This window comes from Hippoglossus hippoglossus, chromosome 12, assembly GCF_009819705.1.
Source record: "Hippoglossus hippoglossus isolate fHipHip1 chromosome 12, fHipHip1.pri, whole genome shotgun sequence".
Classification (NCBI taxonomy): Eukaryota; Metazoa; Chordata; class Actinopteri; order Pleuronectiformes; family Pleuronectidae; genus Hippoglossus; species Hippoglossus hippoglossus.
In genome coordinates, this window is record NC_047162.1 from 14,039,763 (window position 1) to 14,058,062 (window position 18,300).

The 18,300-nt window shown below is 42.3% G+C and overlaps 1 protein-coding gene across 2 annotated transcripts in view; it reads right to left on the reverse strand.

Annotated features, from left to right (window-relative positions):
• The window catches only part of bcr (BCR activator of RhoGEF and GTPase), an 81,036-nt gene that overhangs the window by 11,901 nt on the left and 50,835 nt on the right, over positions 1–18,300 (reverse strand). For both annotated transcript variants that reach the window (XM_034603010.1, XM_034603011.1), the window contains exons 3-13: positions 17,938–18,042; positions 16,800–16,985; positions 12,155–12,262; positions 10,401–10,461; positions 10,223–10,275; positions 9,386–9,526; positions 1,925–2,046; positions 1,271–1,436; positions 958–1,077; positions 628–703; positions 219–323 (exon numbers count right to left, since the gene is read on the reverse strand). In XM_034603010.1, the coding sequence (XP_034458901.1) occupies positions 219–323; positions 628–703; positions 958–1,077; positions 1,271–1,436; positions 1,925–2,046; positions 9,386–9,526; positions 10,223–10,275; positions 10,401–10,461; positions 12,155–12,262; positions 16,800–16,985; positions 17,938–18,042 (1,243 nt within the window). The remainder of the gene's footprint in view (positions 1–218; positions 324–627; positions 704–957; positions 1,078–1,270; positions 1,437–1,924; positions 2,047–9,385; positions 9,527–10,222; positions 10,276–10,400; positions 10,462–12,154; positions 12,263–16,799; positions 16,986–17,937; positions 18,043–18,300) is intronic.

An 18,300-nucleotide genomic window follows, 5' to 3' on the forward strand; every position in this document is an offset into this window, starting at 1 on the left:
ATGCAGATCTCTTGTTTGTTTTGCAGCAGAATCTGATTTTGACATGTGGCTTAAATCTCTTTGTACTTTTCATCCTCATCTGCATCACTTACAACAGAGATGGAAAACACTAAACACCATTTACGACTTATTTACGAAGACAAAAAGAAAAAGATTTAACTAGGAAAACAGTATTTACGTGTGAAAACAACTGTGAAATACAAACATTAGTAATGTACCTTCTTTATTGATGCTGAGTGGAATGTGGTGAACGGTCTGTAGCTTGACACAGGAGTTGGTCAACATTTGTAACTCCATGGACGTCAAGGAGGATGTTTTAAAACCTTAAGAAAAGACAAGGATTTTAGAATATAAATGAGATTATATATATATATATATATATATATATATATATATATATATATATATATCACAAAGAGAAACTGTTGGTTTTCTCTGTGTTTTTTCCTAAAGGCCAAAACATTGTTGTCTATTTCAAGGTTCTTTGATTAGAAGTTTTCTCTTGTATCTAGAGTGGTAAAAAGTATCAAGTGCCCAGGATTTTTTTTCATGAAGACAAAATAAATAAATAAAATATCCTGGTTTGAATTGAACAATGTTTCAACGTGACATTTCTGGGACACGTACATTTCTTCTGCTGCTCTTTGATTATCTCCTTCCACTCGGCACGTTCGTAGTCAGATGAAATCAGGAAACTGTAACCCTGAAATATAAACACACACAGACAAAGGCTGTTATTTCAACGGCTAATAGTCTGGGGAGAAGCAGGTTGGAACATTAAAAAGGACACGTTTTATTTTTGACAAATACATAAAGTCAAAATTTGAAATCTGTGGTTATATATTCTCGTTCAGGAAGATTTGACAAGGAGAATTAATGTTTTGGATGATTAACGAGGGAATATGACAGAAAATGAGACGAACAGAACATTCAGTTTAAGACAGAGAGCGTCATCACCTTTCCGTTCTTGTTGTAGACGCGGATCGGCATGCTCGGAGATGTTAGCAGGAGAAGAGACTCCTGTTCGGACAACTTCTTCCTCAGCCGGTCGATGACCTTTGAACCCTTGTTGGCTCTCTGCAATCACACAGGAGAAAACTGTTCATACATACATTTATGCAGAAAACCTAGAAACCAACCACTGATAAACCAACAATTATTGTGTTTCAATTTACGCTGCACTGTTATCTTTTTTCTTCATTCCTGAACAGCTTTCATTGAAAAACGCTATTCGAACACCCTCCGCTGTCTCGCTGTGTATCCACTTTACCTTCTCTCTCTGAATCTCACTGCGGAGGTGTGAGATCTTGACCTTCATGGCATCGAGCTCCTCATCGGGGACCTGGGGGATGGTGAGTGGTTCGGTCTCCTCTGGACCCTGGAAGGTCAGTTCAGTCAGGGGGATGTACCACTTACTGTCGTACTGCTGGCTTTTTCTGCAGCGGCAAGAGGAGACGGGGAAAATGAGAGGGGATGTGTGAGGAGAGACGAGTAAATAAAAAGAGAGAGGAATATAAAGCAGGTATAAAAGGAGGAGTAGATTGATAAATAGGGATTAAAACGAGTCTGGGGGATGAAGGAGATGGTGTAAAGGGATAAATGGCCTAATTGTGGGCAACAATTCTTGGCAACAATGCCAGAGAGACATTTAACCTCGTTAAATGATTATTGATCATAAAAACATCAATTGAGGACCTTAAAGAAAATCTTCTTTTAATGAGATAATGAAATCATGTCGTGGTATTCAGATTTATTTATTCAGTTGTTAAAGTAGTTTTTATTAGATTTAGGAAATGTAATAATTCCCGAAAATCCAAAGGTTTTTGTTATGATATAAGATTTAAGGTATGCAGTCACATTTTTCCGATGCCTCACCACGACCACAATCGATGTATTTGTTGGATTTCACTGTCTCGTTTCTTACCCTCCGATCTGTTTTTTCAGTTTGGCGCAGAGCAGCAGATCCGTGAAGAGGAAGACGTGTCGCAGCTTCCTGGCTCCTTCCACCAACTCCACCATGAAACTGTCCCTCAGCAGCTGCCTGTTCTGTGGGGAAGACACACAAACACAATGTGCCGGGTCAGGAACACTGAGGTTTTGGTGCTAATATCACAACAGCAGAGGAAAAAGAAACATACAAATAAAGGTCAAACATTAATATTAAAAGACGCAGGTCGCTAAAATGGGGAAAACAAGCTATAATGTTAGTGACGAAGCATTTTTGTGAGTCACAGTCGGCAATCTGCTTTATTCTGTGGACAGGACACAGTTAGTTTTCAGAGCCTTTGTGTTGCGGCTGCATCCACAAGCTTTATCCCTCCTCCTCCTCTCCTCCTCCTCCTCTCCTCCTCCTCTCCTCCACAGTCCCCAACCCTGTTCTAACAGAGTGAAATCTGGAGGAGAACAAGGCGGAGAACAGCAAGGAGGGAGAGAAGGTTTAGCTTCATCAAAAAACGTCCGCTCCACTAAATCGTTGGTGACAAAGCTCATGTGCAACCTACTTCTATTTATTGAATAACAACCAAATTATTACGGAAAAAAAAGGTGTCGGGTGGTGTTAAACGTTAAATAGCATCGATAACCTGATAAAAATATTTTGTCATATCCTGACATAATCATTCATTTCCAGCTCACAGAAGAATGAATGAGGGGGTCGAGGGAGAGGAAGAGTGATCTCTGGAACCTGACGTCAGACTATGTAATCATGTGTGCAATTTTAAATGTGGCCAAAAGGGGGCAGTGATGTAATTTGCCAAAGCAGGAATCATGTACAGTATTAAAAAGCACAGGGAGGAGTCACATGTCAAACCACAGCTCAATTATAAACGGTTCAGTTCTAAATTCTCACAACATTGGTTTTGTTTGTGTTAAGGGCCATAAAACTGTTCAGTCTGAGAACTTGACTGTAAAAATGTGGGAATAAAATGACGTGTATTTGTATCACACACTGAGAAGGTTAGGACATTATATACAAACATTTTAATCTATTTTAGCACTTATTTTGATTCTTAGGTTTGCACAAATCATATTAAATAGTTTTGTTAACTCTACACCCATTTATTTGAGGGTAATTTACCTTATAGTTTGTTTTAATTTCAAATCAAGTTATTGGAATAAAAGATATAATAGACGGCAATGAATTTAATTTAAGTTTAACTTTACAGACTTGTAACGTTAAAGAGTGAACATTACCAGACAAGAGGCTCGACACCTAATGGGCTATAACATTAACAAAACGCAGACATGTAGGATTTTACAGTCCATCTACTTCTGCTCGCCCTGCAAAACAAATAAAAAAACTTTTAATGCACTTTTAACTACTTTACATTATTTTTCTCCACAGGACACCTCGGCTTCGTATATACAACCAGTGGTTTTTTGTGAGCCAATCACGTCCCTGTTTTCCTCATGGAGCCCCCCCCCACCACCACCCTCCTTCACAAACACAGAGATGCTGTCACTGGCAGAACACGCTGAAGTGGAGCTGATGCAAACTGCAGGAGAGCTCTCTGTGCTTACAAAACCTGACCGGACATCTGCTGGGAAAGAAGAGGATCCTGCTGTGTCGCTCAGTGTTTGTGCACGACGGAGAGGGCGAGGGGACGGTGAGGGAGACGGGGCAATGAAAGAGATCATGTGTCAGAGAGAGGAAAGGAAACTGAGAGAAGAAGCCAGGGAGAGGGAGAGAGAGAGAGAGAGATGCTCCCAGTGGGATTGTTGTCATAGTGCAGTTTTCTTACTGTCGATACCGAAACCACGTGACGCGTCGCCAGCGCAGCTCCTGTGCGCCGATCTGTCGTTGAGGCATCTCCTCATGGACTCACACAAAGAGCCTACAGCTGATTACAATCGCACTCTGATCTTCAAAATGAAATCTAACAGGAATCTAATTTCCAAAGGGAGGGGATCTAATTATTCATAACTACATAATGAAACCTGCAACGATGGCATCTTGTGATGGGAGAACATCCAGATGAGTTGCTCTCGGTGTGTCTGGTATTTGTCACTAGTGGCAACTGGGATGCATCATTTGTCGGTCCACACACAAGATGATGAAATTCCACTTAAGAAAACTGAAAGACGCGTTCAAATCATTGCTTCTTTTGCGTGTTGGCCTGCTGCTGCAATGTCCTGATCCAGTGTGTGTAGTAACACGTCTGCTAAGTTTCCCCAGTACAGCTTCATCATTCAGGCGATTACCAAGGTTTTAGGACTTCAATGACATGAGACACGTGCTCTCATGTCATTTCACTCTATATATAGCATGTTCACTGTGCAGTAGTCAAACTGCTGCTCTTAGTGTTTTAGCATAATATTACTACATTAAACTGTAGGAATACTGGAGTTACAACATACTATGAAGTAATACATGCCTGCTAAATGCCCCACTGCACCATCAGTGTACAACAAAACATGTGATCTTCATATTATGGTCAAGTTTACATCTTTCTAGTTGGGCCAGTTTCTTTAAAACCCCAAAATGTCAACCTCCACACATCAGGCTTCATCATCAAGTTACAGATTCAGACCTGGAATGCACATTAGATTTTTATACATATTATATTTGTTTAATTATGTCTTCCTTTCTTCTATTTGTAGTATAATCTTCTATTGAGTCCATACATTAGCTGTGGTCCCAGTAGTGTCATACTCGTTCATGGGATAAGATGATCTCCAAAGCAACACAGGGAATATGTATTTTCTTTTACAAATGATTGGGGATTAATTAAAGGTTAGAGGAGCCTTTTGGACCCTCCCCCTCCCCAGGGCCTGGTACATGTGACCCGGTGTTACTCTCAATGCCAGCAGCAAACATTTTGGCCACAGAGCAAAGTGCAGCTACTTAAAAAAAAATTGTAATGTGGAGTTAATCTTCGAGTACAGAGAAAGAAAGCATTCCTCTGCAAATACCACAACGAAGATTTGAATCTGGAACCTTACGCTCGGAATCTACATTGTTTTCCAACAAGCCCAAATCTCCTGTGATAATCATGCAGAGTCAGCAGCAAATCCTCGGACTGGACCAGACCATTGATTGGATTATGGGACAGAAAGTACAGCAGTAGATTAGGTCGGGTTATTGCTGAGAAAGCACCTCACGCTGACTCGTGCAGATTACAATGAGGGGGTCAGCAGAATCAGTTGAAGGGAGGGACAGTACAAGAATGAATGATGCTCTTTTGGGAGCCATGTTGGATTTGTTTTTCCTCGTTCAGGTGAGCGGGCTGGGCTTGAAGTGACCCGCTGCCCCACAAGCATCCGGGGGTAATCCCCTCGTCCATTGATCGCACGATAAAGAGATAAGATAACAGGAGGGATAACAGCTAGATTAGGGATTTACGGGCGTCTTAACTGTGTGTGAGTGAATGGGGATGGTGAGGAGGGATGAAGCGAGACAGGACACAAGTAAACAGTGAGACTGAAGTATCTGTTTTATCTGCACGTTCAGGTCTTCAGACGAAAATGCTGAGCAGAGGTTTAAACCAGAATCGAGACTCTATGAGCGTTCTTTATTGAATTAGAAGCTGAACTGCAGATCTTGGATCTATGAGGAATTATTCAATAAACCAAAAAGCTCTGTTCACATGGGTTTATTATAGTGGTGAAGTGCTGAATATCTACAGATATGTTTAGTTCTTATCTAATTTCCTTTGCCAAGGATGTTAGGTTGCCATGAAACTTGGAAACCTGAAACTACCACCAACGTGTAGCTGAGAAATGTAATGTGGCCTGAGCTATAAGGTGTGTTTTAATTTGAGGGGAACGTTAGGCACTCTACTAATTCTATTTCAGCTTCATTGTTATATATTTGGATGCAGGCTTAATGTAATCTAGTTGATGCTTGTTTCTAGTTTCGAGTTTAAAATGTGCTTATGCAGCGGATTCGCTCGGCTTCCGGGGGAAAAGCCATCTTTAATAAACCAGCGCATCAGATAACAGTGTGGCAAAGCCAGTTATGGGGAAACGTGACTTTCTATATTTCTCCTAACAGCTGACCGGAACATCAGCAGCAGCGGAGTGGAAGAGGAGAGACGTGAGGCAGAGCGCTCTGACAGCACAGAGCGCAGATTAAATATTGACCATCTCCTGCAGGAGCCTCGCTCAGAGCGTGTGCACGAGTAATGGCATGAATTTACAAAAGATCCGTGTTTATATTTAGAACGCACGCTCGAAGGGGCATCTCTGCACTTGTGGGTTTTGCTGTTGTGTATGTGTGTGTGTGGGGATTTGTACTGATACAGTGGAAGGAAGACGTGCAGACGGATGAAAGTGGTGCAGGCGATTTATACTTGAAACACACACACAGTCCCATCAGCACCGTTTCTATCCCAAAGGCAAACAAGGCTCAGTGAATTGAGATTTAGGCGGCGCCATCGTTTGCTTTTATATTAAGCAGCTTCTGTTTGTCCCCTCCCATCATCTGGCGGGGCTGGGGGCCTCTGGGGGCCTCTGGGGGCCACTTGTGCTGCACAGCTCCTGCATGCCTCCACTGAACACACCACAGGTTACATGCTTGTGTGTTCACATGGAGAATGAGCGTATAAGATTGTTTTTGCCTCTTCTGCAACGATTGCATAATCGAAAAAGATCATTGCTTACTGCAGAGCATTGAACTTCAAACTTTTCCCACGTTTTGTTATTATTATTTTATATCTATTTTATTATTTTCATCAGCCTTTGATTTGAAGCAGGATTACACAAAAACAAAAGAACCAATTTTCATGAAACTTAGTAGGAGGATGCATTATGTGTCTGGGAAGAACCAGTTAAAATTCGGTGTGGATCACAGCATTTTTTCATCATTTTCTCAGAGAATAATTAATGAATCATGATGAAAAAAAATCAGGCATATTTAGAGGACGAATATCTGTGAGCAATTTGGTTCAGATCCCCCCCAAACAAATCTGGATCCAGAGAATTTAAATGTGGTTTTATAAGCAGACTGTTGGGCCTTGGCGGAGGTATGAGATCTACCAAGCACCATTCTACTCTTGGAGATGAGCTCGTAATACTCTCAATAAACTCAATACCAAGCTCGTGTTAGGAGATTCAGAAATATTAAAACATTTCTACAAACCCTGGATGCCGCCGACCAATAATTCACAGAAGAGCCAAATTAATGAATAATATTTCATTCAAATGTTTGTCATTTTGCTCACTGAAATCCTGCAGTTAATAAAATATGTGTTGAAATTTTAAATCACACAGAGTTAAACCATCAGTATTATCAGAGGCCTGAGTCGCTCTTCAGATATCTAGGCAGATAAAAAGTTCAGTGACAAACACCGCTCTGATGCTGATGTGTACAGACATCAGGCTTAAGCGGAGCGGCAGCTTAGGAGAGTGAATTGGTGCTGACATGGTAAAACCTGGTATCTCACTTTACTTGATTGTTTTGCGTAATTATAGGTTTTTAAACAGCGATGTGCTCTACTAGGTGTCGTTAAGCGTCTTCCTCACCGTTGGATACACAACACGAGCTTCTCTTCTTCTCCAGGTAATGACTGTTGTCCTTTCAAGCGTCTAACATGTTGCAGCTCAGTCGGTGAAACGCAGACAAAAACCCGGGGCATATTATACACTCCTGTCTATGGAGAGGTACGATATAATGAGCCCCATTGATTTCCATGTGCTGCTTTCATGTATCCATCATAAATATTTGATGACTGGTGTGGAGGTCTGGCCAGACTGGGATGGAAGTGGGGCCTGCGGGGATAGAAGGCATGTGTGTGTGTGTGTGTGTGTACTTGTACTTAAATATTTGTGAGGACTATTTTGAGCATAGACCGTTACGGATGGAGGAGATTTTGGCAGGTTGTCAATTTTTCAAGACTTGGCTTTAGGGTTAGGGTTAGAATTAGGTTTAGGTTGGGGTTAGAATTAGGGATCGCATTTAGTCTTGATGGTTGAGGTCAGGGTAAGGGTCTGGCAAATGCATTATACCTGTGAGTGTCCTCGCTAAGATAGAAGTACAAGAACAGTTGTGTGTGTGTGTGTGTGTGTGTGTGTGTGTGTGTGTGTGTGTGTGTGTGTGTATGGGTGCGGTAATGACCCCCCGGTGAGCAGAGGGTGGAGCTGACGGAGCCTTTACGCTCGCTCGCTCCTGCCCTCCGTTTATGAATAATTAACACGGAATCTGCCAGTCAGAGCGGACCGGTGGCTCATTACAAGGCATTATGTACGGCAGTGTCACGCAAGCTATCAATCAAGACGCATCCACTCATGTGCGTCAAGTCATCTCCGGGGGTGAGAGAGACAGTGGGGGGTAGGGTGTGTGTGTGCGTGTGTGTGTTTGCACTCGGGGAGATGGAGCGACGGGGGGGCCACGAGAGAGACGCAGTGCAAACAGAGAATCGCCCTCAACTACGCAACCCTTGTATAACCATATAAGGGCATGGGCTCTGCTTTAGGCTGCAGATTGGTGGCCCCCCCCCGCGTCGCACTCTCATCTCACGGTGACTTCAAGGTCTTTTTAGAGGGCGGGGTCATGACATCATCATGCTCAGTGAGACCTAAACTGATGAAACAATATGAACCAATATGATCTACATGCTAAGCATCAACTGTCTGTAGAATCACGGGGGGGATATTTTTTGTTGTTTATGTTATAATGAGCATTGTAATATTCGACTTTTCGTAAATACACTGGATTTAAATCGCAGATTTAAATTTTTTGGGGATTATCGACCATTTTAGTTACATTCACCCATTAATTTAGAATTTAGCCATTTTTATGTTTTGCCATTCACACACACACACGCACACACACGGTGCATCTATGTGCAGCCCGAGCAATCTCGGGTTCAGTATCTTGCCCAAGGACACTTTGGCACGCAATATGGGGGGAGACTGGTATTGAAACCTCTAGTTGGTGGACAACCCGCTCCACCTCCTGAGCCACAGCTGCCCAATAATTCACACATTCCTGGCACAGTGGTCAGGGGCAATTTGGGGGTAGAATGTCTTGCCCTTAGGCATTAAGCATTCAGACTGGAGAAGCTGGGCGTTGAACCGCCAACCGTCTGGTTAGTGGACTAACCACAACCTATCCGTTTCCTTTATAGCCAGTGAGACCAAATTCATTAAAGTTGTAGAGTTTGGTTTTTGTGATGTAAGGTTGTATGTTTTTTATGTAGCATGTTACCGAGATGATAGACAACTGTCCTGCCCACAGATAAAATAAACACTTTTCAAGATGCAACAAATTATGTAATAAGACACTTAAACCATCCATTAACCAAAACAGGAAAAAACACAAATTTACCTCTAGTGCACATTTCTCCAATCAGGTCTCTCAGAAACTAGAACTGGAACTAATTCTTTATGGAGAGTCACATATTATGTCCCCTGCAAAGTGGTTCTTGTTCTGTTTTGTAAATCTCACCTCTCCCTTCTTGACGGTCATAGACTGGCGCCGGGGCGTCGTCTCCTCGTTGATGCTGGACAAGAAGTTCTGGGAGATGCGCAGAGCGTCCTGCAGCAGAGCGTGGTCCGGGTGGCTCGTGGGCGTGTGTTTGAGTAAGTCCTGCAAGTACAGGAGTGAGGAAGAAGTATTAACTCTCAAAAGCAAGCACATTAAGCTAAAATCACACATGCCTGGGTGTATGTATGTGCAACTAAAAAGTTACAGCATGGGACATTAAACTGTTGGTCATTCAAGCATGTTTGTCCTTTTTATTCCATTAAAGTCCTTTGATGCACAAACGGTTCGGTCACCCTCTCACTGAGCTGTAAGAGGTTTCAGACCTGTGATGTCAGGTCTGAAAACAGAACACACAGGTTATTACTTTTTCATAAATGCAATAAACTAAGCCCTGGGTTGGAGCAATAAATGGCCAAGGAGAGTATGAAGACAGATGTTTTTCCATCTTCACTAAAACAAAAAACTGAGACTGAAACAAGAAGTTCACACAGGAGGTAGAACAATCAAAAATAAGACTTTGGAAAAATAAAGTTGAGTCTTTATTTTGCATGAAACACATGAAACTTGGAACAAACAAATGCTCACATCCCATGGAGGCTTTACAAAAAGCCATTTCTGGTCTATAATCTGACTGTTTCTTATCAAATTCAGCATTGAAATTATATTTATTCGGTGGGTACTGTCTATTTTTTGGAGATGGAAACCTGTGTCATTCCTTCTAAGGTCAATTTCTGAGAGAAATCATAAAACACAACAGGGTTTTATGGACTAACAATATAAAGGAGCCCTCTTACTTACATGAAGTACCAATGTGCTACGTGTTACTCTGTCCACTGGTTTATATAGTAAAGCTGTAGAATAGAAAGAAGAGAAATCAGACAAAACATTTTATATCACAGATTTATATATACATACATATTTTACTTTACATGATATTTGAATGTTGGCAGAAGTAAAACCTAACACAGTGACTGACCCTCTAGTGAGTTCTTGCCCGTCTGGTCCTTGCAGTCTTTGGGGCTCCTCACCTTCAGGTTCTGTTTGGAGACAAAAGAGATAGAAAAAACCTTTTTATAAACCATCATTAAAACCCGTTCGGTACAGTTAAAATATGGCCAGGTTATTATCTTTGCTGGAGCTATGAGGTCGCCCACTTTTAAACTAATTACGCCATCCTCAGCAGCTTTCCCCCCACGTCCACCATCTTGCTCAGATGGTTCAGAGTCATGCATCATTACTTAGACCATTAACAAGCGTCCATGATGAATTCCCCATCCTGTGTGTGGACCCCAGCGTCGACTCTAACCGGTAGCCCTCATAAAACATAGACGAAGATGGATGATGTATCAGAGATGTGCCACATGCTTGAAAACGTTGGGGGAGAAACGGCACAAGAGCCCAAAGACTTGGTCGTCACACTCTTGCTACAACAGAATTTTATTTTTATCCCACTGAGCTAAATTAATAAAGAGGTGAACATTTGCAACTTTAATGTGCATTTTATAGTTCAAATAAGCTCCACACATGGAGTTACAGCTGTAAGAATATTTCTAAAAGGAAGAATCTGAACTCATTTTCATAGAAGATACAGTTTGTGTTTTCCCAGTTGAATACAACACCAGTGAGAAGGTCGATAACCAGTTTAAACCAGGGCCAGTTTTGTTATATCAGCATCCAAAACTCGATTTGAGGCATGAGAATAAGAGTTTGTCCACGATACAAGAAATTGTTCCGAGCCACGGCAGCTCTTGCAGACTTGTGTTTGAGGAAAAGATAAGTTTATTAAGCCGTCACGGCTCGTCTACAGTCTGTGTATGTACCAATACACTGACTGATGCAATACTGAGCTCACATTCTCCTGGTCGGACGTGAGTATGAAGCTGAGACAGAAAAATACCAACCACCATCCTCAGTATTGTACCATTTTCTGGATGTAAAAGCATGTGTAGCAGATAAATAATAATAACACACACACACACACACACACACACACACACACACACACACACACACACACACACACACACACACACACACACACACACACACACACACACACACACACACACACACACACACACACACACACACAATTGCCTCTGGCTACGTTTGTGCAGAAATATTGAGCAGAGCATTCGAATTTAAATGCAGTGAGATGATAAAAGCTGCGTGGGTGAATAATGGGAGAGCGTTTTGAAAGTACAGTACATCAGGTACAGAGTAAAAAGAGCCGTAAGAGACTCTCTCTATACAACACGACTCTGAAACTGTTCCTATATACTTATATAATATATATATAACGCTTAGGTAACACTGTGTTTCTCTTATGAACTGAGTGTGCACAACTATCAAATACTTTTAAACAACATTTCAGAGTAAATTTGGCTGAAATATTCTCCTGTGATGAATGTTAAAGTGAACTTTACTTTACTTTTATCTACATTAGACACAGCATTGCTTCATACATCAAAGAGAGAAGAAACCCTGGAGAAAGTGGATTGGATAATTTGCTGGTATGCAGGGGTTAAGTGTCTGACTGACTGATTTAACACGGTGCTAAAGTGATCCCATAACTCAAGAGATCACAGCGACAACTTTGCAACAACACCGAACCGTTAACTTTCTGTCTAATGCCTTCACCCGCATTCACGGTATCGCTTTCATTAAACACACACGTCACTATCACCGCTTGGCACCGCTGCTCTGTTATTCTCCCTCCCCCCTACTTACCTCGGAGATTTCTGCAAACTGTGTGTTCGCCTGGCAGCACTTCTCCGCCGTCTCCACGGCCAGCTCGTAGTTGTCCACGAACGCTCGGTAAACTCCGAGTTGGCTGGCCTGATGGAGAGAGAGAAAGGGAAACAGAGACATGATGTTAATTTAAAGAACAGTCAGCAAGTGTTAAGAGGTTTGACAGTAAATTCAACCCTTGACTGATGTCCGGTTAAAAAATAAAAGAGCACGTTTTGTTGTTTTCTGAACTGTTGCATCTGAAATATTTGACACCGCACAAGACAAATCTTTACTATCGACAATATGAAGCTCAAACTATAAGAAAATCCAAAATTTCAATACGAGATGAATAATCCATGATATTATATAATGGAAAAGAAGATTCAGTCCAGTCAGCTGCGTCTGGGGAACTGTGACGACACCACCAGCAGAAGCACAACACACATCACTGTAACAACAACAACAGCACAGGAACCTTGGTACCCTTCGCAGGCTGGGCCCGTCGCCTTGGCAACCAAGGGGGACCTGCACTGTGCCGGGGTGAGTAATTAATGATCGGTGAAACAGAGGCTATGAAAGCACGTTTGGAAAGCTGCACGGGTGAGTAAGATTCCAGCAAACGCTGCCTGCCAGCGCTGCGATCCATCTCCACGGCAAACAAAAGGACAGTCAATTCTCCTGAACAAAAGCCAGAGGACGAGAGGCTGCAGCGGAGACGTGGGCTTTGTGTGTAATGTCGAGTTTCACCCGGACCTCTGAAAGGGATATAGCTCCGAAACTCTCACCTGAGTGTAGCGGATACACAAGTGTGTTGAATTACTAGCTTTAAAGCTCTTTGTGACCTTACTAATAACACGTCAGACCTTTTAGGGTAAACATGGGCCAGTGTGAAGTTATCATTTTTTTGGCGGAGCTCAGGAATTCAGTCCATCATTACCCCACAGACGAGGAGATTGTGTTTCCGTGGACGTTTATTGGTTTGTTTGCAGGAATTCCTCAAAAACTACTAAACAGATTTCCATCCCATTTTGTGGAGAGGCTGGGCATGACCCTAGAAAAGCCCTTCTGTGTTTTGGTGCGGATCCAGGATTTTTTTTTCAACTTTGCTGAACAAGACGGGGGGTTTTCCTACATGTTTGGTGATTATTGAGACTTGAAGGGAAAAAAAATCGGGCATGTCTATGATTGTGTTCAAATTTCATGCAGATCCAATGAAAATATGGATCTAGTGAATTTAAATGTGTAAATTAATATTTTATGTAAAATCTTTTTTAAACTCATTTTTTAAAACTCATTGATAAAGTTCAGCATCATGTCTATTTATGTTTGAAAATTCTATTGCTCTAATTATTGCAGAATTTCTTTGCCTTGCCTCGTTACCTCACTTTAAACCTTGCTTTTTAAAAATGTTCTCTACTATTAATATTAATAATATATCATTGTTGTTATTATCATTAATGACACACATCCATAAAACAATGACTATAACTATCTACAACTGTGCTCATTCATTCTTTTCTGGACTATTTTGAGGCGGACCCTAACCTTCCTAACATGACCTGATGTGAAGTCACAAGATTTCTAAACAACATTTGCACTTATTGTGTTACTGCCGGCAGTTTGTCTATGTGTGGGTGTTGTACATCTGAAAAAAGAAAGACACAAACAGCAGAAACTTGTACCTTAAAATATTGGCTTTTGAGTTTCATGCATCAAAATCGTCCCAAAATGGATCTGTGGCGTTCTGTATAAATCAAGTACATCCAGGAAGAGGGAAAGTGGTGGAAAAAAAGAGGAGTGGAGCAATTTTCACAATCCTGTGTCCCGCCCTGGGCCACACAATCTGCACCATTCAGAGCGTGACAGTTCGACTGTGTGAGAGCGCGTCTGCCAGCCGCATCCACCGAGCGGCACGAGACGGCGTGAAGGCTTTACCGAGCGTTCGGCTGCGGCTGCAGTGTGTGAGAGCAGAAAAAAATGGCTTTAGGTGATGAAAGAACGTGTCTGGGTGCTTGGATTTCTCAGTTGGGGATTTGTCTTGTAGTGAGACTCCGTGTGGAAAACAACATTAAGAAGAGCAGCCTCATGACGGACCACGGCTGGAGATTGAATTTAGCCGCTTGGCTTGTAAGAGAGCGCAGGCAGATATTCATTCTCAAATACGTGGCAAATACATTATGAAGTTTTTGCCTGGAAAGCAAAGAAAGAGACGGTGAAGCTAAAACCAGGAGTTACAGATCCAGAATTGGAGAGGTTCTGATACATGGAACAACTGAGCGTATGTTACTAACCCTGCATGGCTATCATGGTTGTATCGCCTGGCTCAGGTTGAACCCTTTGAAAAACATACATACCATATCATACCGGAAAAAGCCCACATGTAGATAAAACTAGAAATATACAACACCCCTCCTAACGGAAATCTTGCATACAGTACACGTAGCCATTTTACTTGTGGGACTTTCCAGCGTGAAATATTGCCATAATGCAGCAAAGAGAAAGAAGTAGTTTCTGGAAAAAGAAAATTATTTCTAAAATACTTTAGAGACCTGGTATTGGATCGATAGATAGAATTGCATACTCGCCAATGTCCGACCCGGCATTTTCGGCAGTAATTGAAGGCATCTCTATCCAAAATGTGCCTTGGTAGTGTGGTATGTGGTGTGGTGTGAGTCCAACCTTGGATTTATACACTGTGTTTTCTCCTGATCATTGATGTTAAAGCTTCGGAACACAGATAATCCAAGTACTCGTATTTCCTCCAACACACACACACACACACACACACACACACACTCTGTACATACAGCACAAATGGTTGTGAGGCCAAACAAAGGATCAAGAGGTTTTCTTCTTCCTCCACAAATCCACGAGCATCTTTGGTCGTCAATCTCTGCAGAGCAACAGTCAGTTTATCTCCGTCTGTCTTTGTGGTGTAAAACCTTCACCTCTTCGTTGTGCACGAAGTGTTTAGGAGCAGCAGGAGCACAAGTGTGATTTAGCACAATTTCCAGCCTTCAAACACTTCTCCCCCACACGCACGCTCATAACCCGTCACCGGCGCTTTGCCTCTTCCTCTTTTCTCTCTCTCGTCTCCTGCTCTGATGTCTCACGATTCCTAAAAAACTCGTCTGCTTCCTCTCGCAGACTTCAGCGTCACGGCGAGACGGCTCTATCAGAGTCGCAGCAGCCGAAATCTACTCGGATACCCTCTCATCCTCCACCCCCCCTCCATTATTTGCCCGTATCTCCTCCTCTGCTCCCATCTAAGCTCTTCCTCCCTCCTTCTCCACCTCCTAAAAGAACGACTGACGTGTAGCATTTTACATCTCTGTTTTTTTTGTAGGTTCAGCGTCTTCTCATCTGGACTTTTATTAGCTACTGTCTGGAGGGAAGAAATGGGACAGAAACTGTGGGATGCACTAGTGTGTTTGTGTGTGTTTGTGTGTGTGTGTGTGTGCAGAGTGACAATCACAGCCAGATTGTTGATACCGATAGAAAAAGTGTAAATACAGCACGTAAAAAAAAGCATGTCTCTGTCAGGCTGACGTAATGGTTAAAAGCAGACAAAGGAAATGGGCTCTCGTACGATCACACGAGCACCAGACGAAGCGGATATTCCCTCCATCTCCTAAATAAAGCTCCAGCAACAATAGCTCTCATGCACTGTTCACAGACCACAGCCACTCTGCTCACTATTTATTCATCACCCATATTAGAACCATGAAATCGTTTTTCCGGGAACCGAGAGTCGTTTTATTGTGACCGAGGAGCAGTTTTTAGAAAGATAATATATAAACGAGCATCTAAATAAAGTATTTGTTTAAAAAAAAAAATGGATATTGTGCCCGCTGGACTGCAAGGTGAGTCCCCAGGGAAGAAAAGGCTGATGGGATACGTTACTAAGAGAGAGAGAGTGAAAGAGAGAGGCTCCTATTTATAGCAGCTTCTTTGAGACACAAAGCACACAGTGGAGTGATGGACTCAGAAAGGCGGCATTGTGAAACATGCATGCACCTCCCTCTATGTGTGTGGATGTGTGTGTGTGTGTGTGTGTGTGTGTGTGTGTGTGTGTGTGTGTGTGTGTGTGTTCGAGCACATGTGAATCTGAGGGGGAAAGAGACAGAAAAGAGAGAGAGGGAGAGTGAAGGAGACGCTGGCGGGAGAGAGGGGGAGAATATTTAGGACGGAACTAACAAATGATTCATTGTGGGTTAATTGACCCATTGTGAAAATGATTAAATAGACCCAGTGTACGTTTGGCTCGGACGTGTTTGGCAGAAACGACCAGAAGGGAAAAGAGAGAGAGAGAGAAAGAGAGGAGGAAATGGGAAGAGAAGGACAATTCAGATTTAATTTGTCCGGATTTAACATGATAAAGGAAAAGAATCACTACAAAAATCTAATCGACATTTTTTTATTGGTTTATTGAATTTGCAGCTGATGGAAGGCCTCCTGATTCTAGAAATGACATTAATGTGAATAATGCCGATCTAAGAGTTTGTTTTGGCTCTGCATCCATATGTAAGGTTTTTGATTGTCCCCTTGTTACTTTTAACAGGGCTGACGTCACACAAACGCACACCACAACCTCAAATGTCCCGAAACCGAACCCCAAATCTCTTTCTGTTCCCCCCCTCACCAGTTTCTGGAAGAGGTCCCCAACTCTCTGGTGGTGGCTCCACTGCTGCACGCGGGGCAGGAGTCCGTCGTAGAACTCCTTGTGGATCTCGTACAGCTCAGGCACTTTGAAGAAGATGGTTTCTATCTGGGCCACGGTGAGGACGGGCTGCGACGTCGTGGCTGCAGCCTTCAGCGGCTTCATGGGCTGGGGAAGAACACACAGTAGAGACGGCAGGTGTGACACAGGCTCTTTTCATACAGTGCATGTGTGGGTGAACTTTAAGTACATGTAAATTGGACAAAACTTTACAGAATGACTCAGGCTTCAAGTACAGAATAACGATTCTATCACAAAAGCAAAAAGAAGTTGCAGTGGTGAGCATGTTGCCTTTAAGCAGACATTTAAAATATTAGCGTTTATTCTAAGTTGTGTTTCTGTTAGTGAGAGAATCACAACAGTAAATTTGTTTGCCATGAAACTATGATTATCACACCCAGTCATTTAATCCGTTGCCAGAAGATAGATAACGATGACAGCATCTACAAAGCAACTGAGTCAAGAAATAAAGGGACATTAAACGGGCCATTAGCCTTTATTTCCACTTGTGGCCACAGAGGCTGCTGTTAGGGAAACATTACATGGTCTCATTTTTAGGGAAGGATTTGAAACATAATCTTAGAATGTGTCTTTTTCTCTGCAGTTCGTTTATTTGACTATTTTGTGCCAACAAAACAAAAAAAGAAGCATCTACTAATATTATATTTCCAGATGTGACTAGTGGCACCAAAGACAAACCAGTGAAGGATCTACCATTGAACCATCATCAATTTCAGACATGAACTCTGGACAATGTTTGTAAAATTGGATCTGGACATTTTCCTGACTTTGCTTTTTATCGATGAAAAACGCAGCAGGAAATTGTTCAGGTTAGATGAAAATGTCCAGAACATTCATGGTGAGGGGTGGTGCCTGAGTAGAGTGTGAAGGGGTCACGAATTCTGCAGCGGAAATCTGAATTTGAGTTTCCTGCTTTATCTTTTTCCAGAGATCTTACCCCAGGCAGGAAAAGTTCCAGAAAATGTCTGGACAAACCGACTCGGAAATTTGCGTTCTCACATTGAATGTCTGTAAAAGAGCAGCTTGTGTGTGTTCTCACCAGCAGCAGAGCCTCCAGGTGACTGAGGTATGATTCCTCTGTGTTCAAGATCCCAGACAGGACCCACTTCCTCATCTCCAAACCTTTTTCCAGGTCACATTCAGTCTGCAACAAACACACAGAAAGAAAAACATCGAGTTAGAACAACATCCAGAAACATTTGTAACTTACATTTGTTAACTGTTTTCACACTGGAACACGGCATGAAGAACATTCAAAGCATCGTATTATCCCTTAAATCTGCTCATTTTAAGAACCTCTAATACGACTTAAAGGGCTCCTGGTTTTTAGCTGAGCTTGAAACTCCCGCAGGTTTTCCGTTTGCGAGCGCTGCAGTCTGGAAAATCAAACGGCAACAATTGC